General features: G+C 40.7%; 1 protein-coding gene and 1 non-coding gene across 2 annotated transcripts; one reads left to right on the top strand and one right to left on the bottom strand.

Moving 5' to 3' along the window:
• The first annotated feature begins 4,871 nt into the window (after positions 1–4,871).
• LOC121778019 lies at positions 4,872–5,032 on the top strand. The gene has a single exon (XR_006045592.1). It is a non-coding gene; the product is annotated as a U1 spliceosomal RNA (small nuclear RNA).
• Positions 5,033–8,962: 3,930 nt separating this feature from the next.
• LOC121777758 lies at positions 8,963–10,250 on the bottom strand. Its single transcript, XM_042175109.1, has one exon. It carries the CDS (start codon positions 10,009–10,011, stop codon positions 9,127–9,129), a length of 885 nt encoding a protein of 294 aa, XP_042031043.1. The 5' UTR covers positions 10,012–10,250; the 3' UTR covers positions 8,963–9,126.
• Positions 10,251–10,643: the final 393 nt, after the last annotated feature.

The raw sequence follows: 10,643 nt of genomic DNA, 5'->3' as shown, positions 1-10,643 counted from the left end.
AAATTGGAAACTCTTGAATCAGCACCTTGTACACAATAGTTTTTTTTTGTTTTCCTATTTTATAAATATCGGGGGAAATTGCACCATACATACAAAATATTTCTTCAATGTTTCAATTTAGTACAGAAAGTTTTAAGTTAACATAAATCATACTACAAAATATTTGACAAAAGTTTCAATTTAATACATTATGTTACATTCTCATTAACACCGTTAATTTTCTCTCAAATCTATCATTCTACTGCATTCTATATGCTCAGCCGCTCTCCCCCTCCACCTGCAATTTCCATAAAAGCATGGGGTATTATTCAAGGAAAAGTTAGCATACAACAATTTTCTATGGCAATTTCTCTATACTCAGCCTCTTTCCACCTCATCTCCGCCGCTGATTCCCCTGCTGCACACACCTTCAAGAATCAAATTTCATCCACAATGCGTCAGAGCCCCCACCATCAAGGTCACCACTTCCCTGCAATCGCTCACGACCCAGACGAAATCAAGTCCCGCAGCATCGAGGCCAAATGCAATCTTCTCCAGCTGAGCCGTACTGAACTTGGCCGTGCTCCCAAAACACACATACACCACAGAACTTCGTCATTATTTCTTTCCTCTCTCTCCCCATCAACACTGTAATGCAGAGCCAAAGAGGGCCTATGTTCCAAGCCCTTCTCCCTCTTGTAATGATCAGCCTAGTCGGGCTCGAGCTCGCAGAAGCTTTCACCACGACGCCGTAGCTTCTCACATCCGCCTCCATCATTTCCTGCATCCTCTTGGAGGAATCGTCGGCATCCTCATTTCTGTTCCACGTGTGAAAAGAAAATGCCTTGCCTTTTGAGTATTTTGAATATCATTTGCAGTTATATGAATAGCAAGCTTGTGTGATATAAAATGGAGTATAAAGTAGGATGATAGATTTGAGAAAAAATTAGAAAAAAGTAACGGTGATAATGAGAATGTAACAAAATGTATTAACTTGTAACCTTCGTCAAACATTTTGTATGATTTATGTTAACTTAAAACTTTTTGTACTAAATTGAAATATTGAGAAAACTTTTTGTATGTATTATGTAATTTCCCCTAGATATTGCCTGAAACCTTTTAGATCATCCACAATAGTTGACTAGCGCGAGCCCTAGTCACAGGCTAGCGGTTAGGGCGGGAGGCTAGTCCATTATTGCAATCGGCTAACGGTAAGGACGAGCGCGGAATGGATGAGATGTCGGGCATGGACTAACCGGCTAGCCGATCGCTGACCGCCTATCGAGCGGCGAGCGATCGGCTAGTCGATTTTTTTTAATTCTTTTATTTATACTCTATATTTACAACTTATTGCACTTCATGTTTTTGATACTTAATAAACGCCAACAATTAAAATGAATTAAATTATATTTGTCAATTTATTTGTTGGAATAAGACATTGGCTAGGCTATTGCTAGGTCCATTGTTTTAAAAACCAGACCGACCAGTTAGACCGCGAACCGATAAGTAGTCCTGTCCGGTTAGACCAGTGAAACCGGTCGGTTGGACCGGATGAACCGGAAACCAGTTTACACAAAAAATGCTTAAAACTTTTGTTAGACTAAGACATTGGCTAGGCTATTGCTAGATCCATTGTTTTAAAAACCAGACCGACCGGGTAGACCGCAAACCGATAAGTAGTCTTTTCCGGTTTGTAGATATAAACCGCCACTACATTGAGCCGCTTTGAACCAGTGAAACCGGCCGGTTGGACCGGATGAACCGGAAACCAGTTTACACAAAAAATGCTTAAAACTCTGGAAACCGGTTTACACAAAAAATGCTAGCCGATCGCTAACCGCCTATTGAGCGGCTAGCGGTAAGGACGAGCGCGGAATGGATGAGATGTCGGGCATGGACTAACCGGCTAGCCGATCGCTGACCGCCTATTGAGCGGCGAGCGATCGGCTAGCCGATTTTTTTTAAAATTTTTATACTTATACCCTATATTTACAACTTATTGCACTTCATTTTTTAATATTTAATAAACGCCAACAATTAAAATGAATTAAATTATATTTGTCAATTTATTTGTTGGACTAAGACATTGGCTAGGCTATTGCTAGGTCCATTATTTTAAAAACCAGACCGACCAGTTAGACCGCGAACTGATAAGTAGTCTTGTCCGGTTTGCAGATATAAACCGCCACTACATTGAGCCGCTTTGAACCAGTGAAACCGGTCAGTTGGACCGGATGAACCGGAAACCAGTTTACACAAAAATGCTTAAAACTCTGGAAACCGGTTTACACAAAAAATGCTTAAAACTTTTGTTGGACTGAGACATTGGCTAGGCTATTGCTAGGTCCATTGTTTTAAAAATCAGACCGACCGGTTAGACCGCGAACCGATAAGTAGTCTTGTCCAGTTTGCAAATATAAACCGCCACTACATTGAGCTGCTTTGAACCAGTGAAACCGGCCGGTTGGACCGGATGAACCGAAAATCAGTTTACACAAGTTTACACAAAAAATGCTTAAAACTCTTGGAAACCGGTTTACACAAAAAATGCTTAAAACTTTGTTATTAAGGAGGCTTGGACCCAAGACCTCTTGTCAAATTAATAACACCTTTACCACTCCACCATAATGCTTTGAGTGATATGACATGAATATTAACTAAATTTATATATTAAACATGATAAATTTTTATTTACACTAACTTATAATCCAAATTTAATAAATAATTATTAATTACATTATCTATAACTATATTTATCATTCACTAATTTTTATTATTATTTATATATAATCAATTATACATAAGGTTTAATATTTTTATATATTATTAATTGCATGTTGTTATTTACTGAATATTAATGTACATGCATTTACATTTTATATATATGTTATATTATTGCTTCAAATAAAACATATTTTGAAAAAAAATTGAACTTTATTTGTTTTTATCATAAAATACCAACAAAATTTTAGTATATTTAAAATATACTTTATTATGAAAAATATTAGTATAATTTTAATATTCAATATATTTTACTATTCTTTCTTTGTATAATACAGTATATTTATATATAAGTATACATAATGTTTAATGTGTTTTAGTGATAAATTATTAATTACATCTATCATTCATTATATATATATATATATATTTAATTATATATGTTTATAATAATATCTCGGTTCGACCAGTGGTTCGACCATTGAACCGGTTGAACCGTTGAACCAATTGCTTCACCGGTTTGCTTACCGGTCCGATTTTTAAAACATTGGCTAGGTCGTTGCTTGGCTAGGGACTGGGCTAGGTTGTGGGAAGGACACGATGATGTGGAAGGAAGAGTTTTTGGCTAGGCTATTGCTAGACTATTGCTAGTTCACTCCTATCGTGGACGCTCTTAATCCCTACTATCAATAACTTTGGCCGAAATCGGGTATTTCTCATAAATTTTAAGAATTGATCATAAATATTAGTACTACAAATATTAGAATGATCCCGACAAGTTTCACATTGCAGGATGAACAAATATGTATATAATGTGTTTTATATGCACAATTAATATTCAAAAGATTTTGAACAAATTATAATGAATATTAACCAATTACCAATTATATTATTTATCTATTTGATTTTATGTTTGTATTGTACTACCTTTTTAGATCCTTATATCTTTGATTTTAAACAATCTTTATTTTAATATACTACAATAAAGAAAAAAAGAGATGTCTTTCGTAAAGAGAAAATAAAAAAGATGAAAAGGCTCATCATATTCTAGATTTATCTATCTCGGGACCTAAATAAATTGTATTTACTTTTTTCTCATCTCTCTCTCTAAACTCATACATATGGAGGAGAAATATGTTTCGAGAGTTGTATGAAGATAAGGATTTGTAGAGGTCGCCTAAGGTCGGCCCAAGAGGTCGAGCCTACGTCATAATTTGTGCCAGAGGGGGCTGGTGTATACAGTCTTGTCGCTGATGGTTGTGGACTGGTGTTTCTTGATTTGGGTCGTCTCTGTAGACACGGAGATAGCTGCAAAGGAGAAGCGGGTGCGAGGCCGTTGTTTTTTTTCTTCTACTGATTTAGGATGCAATCATGGACATTTTTCTTACACTACTCACAATTGACAAGTTGAAATGGTTAAAAATGTACCAATTGCAATCAATCATCAAGGTAACTGGTTGAAGCAATTTTGAATAAGAGGTGATTGTGCGCAATCTTTACAGGTTGCACCATCACTGATCTTGTGCTGGGGTGGATGGCCAACTTGAGCAGGAAGAGATATATGAGCTAAAATTTGTGGATGCTTACAAATTCCTTCCCACTATCATGATGGATGAATAACTCGTCGGATGATCCGTGTGCAGGGCCACCTCGAGACAAGATGGTTGGGAAATATGTTTCTTAAAGCTCAATGAATGTAAAACTGTAATCTTGCATGCTTGGAAAGAGATCTACCTATATGTAGATGAAGTGGCTCATGTTGTTTGTCAACAATTTTAATTCAATCAATTTCAGGCTTGGTTTATTTTTTGAATGATGGTGATGATGGAAGTAGTGAAATATGCAAATGAGTCAATTTGTTTTGATACTACGTTATCTACATGGATTTCTAGCCAGACCATTTGGAAGGTTGGATGAATAAGTTGTGTGATGGCTCAGAAACATATATCAAGATCAAATCTTTAGCTGTTTCTCATCACTCTTCTTCTGTATCTAGACTCATACATATGGAGGAAAATCAGAAATAGGTTTCAAGAGCTGTAGTAGGGAGGAGACAGAATTTGATTTGCAAAAGGAATCTATGGTGTTGAGTATTATCCCACATCGGTGAGAGAGAAGAAGAAGGGAGATAGAGTGGGGATATAAAATAGGGGCAATTGGTACCTAGTAACATACTTACCTGGACGGGGTCGATGGGTGATCCATAAGGCCCATGGCCTAGGTTGGCGACCTCCATTGCACTCAGGAGGGGTGCCCGCCTAAGGTCGGCCCAAGTGGTCGAGCCTACGTCATAATTTGTGTAAGAGGGGGCCTGCGTTCGCGCGGCCCCTGCCCATAATAGTCTTAATATTTTGCCCATAAGTCTATGTATAATATCTCAAATTGTTGGAATAGATGGAAAAGTCCAAATGTGGTTATTTTTAAGAAAAACCAAAATTCATAATGTCCAAAAAGTAGTGAAATGTTTCATATTATATTATCCTTTCATAGCCTAAAATTAAAATCATTTCACAGCCCAATTAATAGGTTTTTTAGGTTCAAGGTGGCTAAAAGTTCATGAATTTGAATATTTAAAAAAATAATGGACAATAACTGGGCTCTTACTTTTTTCCATCAACTGCTTTACTCTCTTTATTTCTTTTTTACTTTATTCATCTTTCCTATTTTCAATCAAATTTATTAATCTCCTCTTTTTTACTTTATTCATCTTTCCTATTTTCAATCAAATTTATTAATCTCCGCGCCCAAAAAGTTATGTATCAACTTAGTTGGGATGAAGAGAGTAATATATTTTTTCTACACTCAATAATAAATTGAGGATTGAATAATCTCGTCTGTATATTTGAGGTGAGGGAGTAAATCAAAAGAACTAAGGAGCACGGTGTATCAACATCCCTAATAATTAAATGAAGGAATGAGATGTATCAAAATCTCTAATACGTAGTAGTAGTATTTAAAATGGTTCGTAGGTATTTTTAAATTTTTTTTAAGGGGGTGGTTCGTTACTATGTTGGTATTTCATTATATAGATTATCTATCCCATCGTATCTGATTCATATTAATTTTTGTTGTATCCCAAGTTAACTCACTCATTTCCTAATTTGTCAAAAACCAACTCATTTATATTCTCTCTTATCTCTTCAATCCTATTCTTTTTTCTATTTTATTCTCTTTCTCATCTCTTCCACTTTACACCATCTTTCCTTTATTATCTTCATATCCAGCTCACAATACCTTTTCCATGTTTTTGTGTCAAGTGAAACATATCGCTTATGATGGGACAAAAAATGATTTAAAACAAAATGTCAACATTTGATTACAGTAGAGAGTCAGTCAAGCAATGAAATCGATCGAGCCCTCGACCCCATCTAGACTGTCTCTTGTGGCAGCCACACAGGAGTGAGTCCACTGTCCACTTGCGTGTCTACGTAAATGGTGGCCTTGATTTGCTTCTTCATTCAACATTTGCGAAAATTAACCCCTTGTAAATGACATTCAAAATCAAATCATATTTTCACTGGCTAGATCTTGTTTTTGTATAATAAAGTTGTGTGCAAATTGCGGTATAACAAAAAAAACATAGACAATCAATTTTTATATAACGATATAAACAAAACACTTTAAGTGTGCATCTTGAGCATTCACGATAGGGAGAGGGTGCGCACTCCATTGTAATGGGGGAGCAGCAAAGATGTGTTTAGGCCATCCACAATATGAATAGCCCAGCAATAGCCCAGCCATAACCTAGCCACTGCCACATCATCAGCACTAAAAATCCTCCTGCCACATCATCAAAACAAGCAAATAGCCCAGCAATAACCCAGCCATAGCCTAGCTACATAATATCCACATCACTATTAACAAATATATACAAAATGAAATAATTAACAATCACACAATATACGAAATTTAATTTACGAGACATATACGGGAAACATTAATAATACTATTAAAATTTTAAAAAGTACAATAATTTTAAAAAAGTACAATAATTAAAAAAAATTACAATAATTATTAAAAAAGTACAATAATTCACTCCTCGTCGCCGTCGTCGTCTCCTCCGTCGCTGTCGCCACCATCGCCTCCGTCGCCGCCGCCTCTACTCCCGTCGGCTTCCCTCCGTGCCGCCTCCAAATCCTCCTGCATGCTCAGGAGCAATGTTTGAAGCAAACTCTTCTCCACGGGGTCCACCGCCGCCCGCCATTTGGCCATCGTCTTGACCATCTGAGCGCGCGTTTGTTGACGCGCGAAGAATTTGAGATCCGCTATGGATTGGCCAAGGGGGGATGCCGACTGGACCTCCTGTGAACCCCCGGCGACCCCCCTCGCCTCCCGTTGAGCCCGCCTGTGCCCAACCGGGCGAGTACGGCGAGCAAACGAACGAGGGGTCGGGACCTCCTGGGCCGTCTCAGGGAGGTCGTGGGAACCACCGCTACTGCCGCTGAAATCACCGGAATAGTTCAACCGTTGCTTCTTCGGCCAGCTAGAGTCGACACCTACTCGGAACTTCTCGGAGTCGTTCAGCACAAGATAGCAGTTCCAGTAGGTGAAGTCATTGCACACCCCCTTCAGGGGGAAGGCTTTCTCAGCTATCCTCCTGCAGTCGTCCTCCGTTTGCCCACTGCTCATCATGCGGAGGGCGTTGGTGTACAAGCCCGAAAATCGGGAGACCGCAACGCTGATTCGGTCCCACCCCTTCCGGCAATCCTCCCCATTGCGTGGCCTCCCCTCCGGGCAAAACCTCTGGTAGGCTGCTGCTATCTTGCCCCACAAGTTGACGATCCTCTGGTTGTTCGAAACGAGAGGATCGTCGCAAACACTCACCCACGCCTTGGACAGCGCGACATTCTCCGCGTCCGTCCACCTTCTCCGTACTGAGTTGTCGTCCTCACCCGGCTGCGAGGACTCGCCGACCCTTTTCCCCTTGCCTTTCTTCTTTGGGGCGCCCCGACCCTGCCCTGCGCCCCCCGTTTGAACGGGAGCATCCGGAACACCGGAAAGATCTAACCCCAAGTCATCGAAGGAGAAAGTGTCAAACTGGGCCGGAGGCGCAGCCTCCGTTGGCGTCGATGTGTGCGACGAACCAGTCGAAAAATCAAAACTGGGGCGATAGACGTCCCCCGGCGTCCCCTGTGTCGCGGGCGTCCCCTGAGTCGCTGGTACCCCCCGGGCATCATCTGCATCCCGGGTGCCCACCCCGGCATCTGGACACTGGGTGCCCACCCCGACATCGCCGGAAACGTCCCCGGCGGACTCCCCCCCCGCTGGTATCCCGGGCATCATCTGCTGCCACGGGTACATGTTGTAGTATGGGGGCATCTGACTCCATCCACCTCCCACGGGGATCGGGGGAGTTTGAGATCCGCTACTCCCTGAAGTAGGCTCGTTGTTGAGATCCATTTACCGTTGTTGATCTTGTACAGAAATTTAGATAGAGAGAGTACTCGTTAATACAAGTGGTGCGAATGAAAATGACAGGCAAGTCGCGTATATATAGTGTTTCGGAAACAAAAAAAAAATTAAAAATTCGCGCTAGGCGGTGCGCTAGGCGATCCGGACGCTGCAATAGCGCCTAGCGGATCGCCTAGCGCACCGCCTAGCGCCGCGGAACCGCCGAGCGCTAGGCGGTTTTTTTTTGCGAAATCCGCTAGGCGGCTGCAATAGATCGCCTAGCGCACCGCCTAGCGCCGGCGCTCGGCTAGGCGGTGCGCTAGGCGCTATTGTGGATGCTCTTAGACTATAACCCAATTATTCCACATCCGATAAACTTACGAATAGAATAAGATTGAATTGAAATCTAATGGACTAGCCTAATTGACGTCCTTAAATAAAACTACCAAACATGCCTTTTAATAGATACCACTTCTTATATTTCAAATATTTAATAGCTTCGAATTAACTTTTTTTAAGAATCGATAAGAAGTTAGAAAAATTAATCGATTCAATTGTACTTTTGAGAAAGAATATAGGAAGATAGGAACTCTCTACACAACTTAGCTCACCTCAATAAGGAGTGTGGACCATTTACTCCTAAAAAATGCTTCTCTAAACCATAAGATCCTAAAGAGGAGTAGAGATTCTTTCGATTTTTGTAATTCCAATATCATTTATTTATCAAAAAGAAAATCTCCAATAACCAAATTGTGAATTTTAAAGATCAAACGTAGAATATTTCATTTAATTTTCACCGGATCAGTTTTGCCAGAAAGATAGAATTAAAGACCCTTTTTCCAGAACAGATGATTCAAAACATTCAAGAAAAGGAAACAAAAGTGAGGATATCACGCAATTTCTATATAATTAATTTACAATATATATTTATAACTGAGAGTGGAGAAAATTTTCCTAGTGCAGAAAGAGCAAAAGATTCCCACTAAGATTCAAAAACAGCAAAGCTAATAGCTATCTGCAGTAGTTTTGAAGCATTCAATACACTTTCTTGGTAAACATGCTTCTAATATTAAACAAATTACTTCCACTGCCCCGTGTCCCTTCACCGCCGGCTACTGCACCACCGCCACCGACGGTCATCTCATCGCTTTTACAGCTGAAATGCTGCCGGTAGCCCATACACACGGGGACGTTCAAACTCAGAACCCTAGATTTAGCACCGCCGGCGATCGGAACTCTCCGCCGATTCTCCATTCCTTCCGATCTCTTCTTCTCGCCGCGGCGGACCTGCCAGACAGGGCTGCTCCTCCCTAGATGGACTCCGCCTCTCCCGGGGCTGGTAGGAGGTTTCCTCGACTTCGATTCGCCTCTGGAGTTGCTGCGAGAGCACGGCGCGCTGCTCACCTTCCGAATCGCCGCCGCGCGGGGTCGATTTCCGTCGTTGCCGGCAGATCTGCTCCTGGAGAACGGCCATATGTTGATGTTGAGCTCCGCCGAGGTCGCGGCGCCGCCAGCGCTGCTTCCATTCTTCTTCTCTCTCCTCCGATTGTCCTTCTCCTTCCCTTCTTCGCCGCTTTTCTTCTCGCTCTTCCTGAAAATATCTCTCCACCGCTTTGACGAAGTCAACGCGGAATTCGCCGTCAATTCAGCCGATTCAGCAGCGGAGGATTCAGGTTCCGGTTCCAGATCTCGATCCGCGTCGGGCTCGCGCGGCGGAGCGAGGTTGAGATTGTGGAGGGGGAGGAGGACGCCGTCGGAGAAGAGCTCGTCGGCGGAGAGGAGATTCGGAGGCGGGAGAGAGGGGTTTCTGACCATCCAAAACTCGAATTCAGGTGATGAATTGGAGTCGCCGCAGCTTCTTCGTCCACTTCCGCTGCGGGAAGGCGGAAGGATTCGAGGCGGAGGATGAGGATCCTCCATTTCTTCAAGCTCGAGAAGGTCTGTCTGTGTCTGTGTGTGCTGGCTTTGTGTTTGTGAAAAAGAATAAATAAAGGTGAGGATGGAATTATCGATTTAAAGGAAAGGGGAGAGGGAGACTATTTATTGTAGAGCGTTGATGGCATTGGCAGTAATAAGAAGGGAGAAGGGGAAGGCTGATTTTGTTGCAATTCTGTATTTTCTGTCGCCATTAATTTCGCATATCTTTCTCTCTTTATTATCCAACGTAGGAGTATTATTTTCAAATCATACTAATAATATAGTATTCAAATAGGCATTAAAAGGTTTCAAGTTGGGTGCCTTTTCTATTTTATTAATGTATTGGTCGTTTGGATATATTTATACTCTTTCCTTTTGTCTTAAAAACAAATTACTAAAAACTTTGGAAACATTGTGAATTTTAAAGAGAAATATAGATATTGAATAATTTTGTGGAAAGAATGAAAATGACAAAAACAAAGACGTATTTTTCGGAGATTGGAGTTGTATTATTTTCGTTCAAACTGGAGTAGTTATGTTTTCTGTTTTAGATCAATTATAAAAATTAATTATATTTTATATTTTTGGTAAATAAATTTATTTGAGGTAGTAATATTTTCGAGTAACGATCTTTA

Source organism: Salvia splendens, chromosome 18 (genome assembly GCF_004379255.2).
Source record: "Salvia splendens isolate huo1 chromosome 18, SspV2, whole genome shotgun sequence".
In the NCBI taxonomy this organism is placed as follows: Eukaryota; Viridiplantae; Streptophyta; class Magnoliopsida; order Lamiales; family Lamiaceae; genus Salvia; species Salvia splendens.
This window is presented reverse-complemented; position numbering and strand designations above follow the sequence as displayed.

Excerpts from the sequence above, each read along its gene's own strand:
- LOC121777758 (XM_042175109.1), bottom strand. The coding sequence starts at position 10,011 with ATGGAGGATCCTCATCCTCCGCCTCGAATCCTTCCGCCTTCCCGCAGC.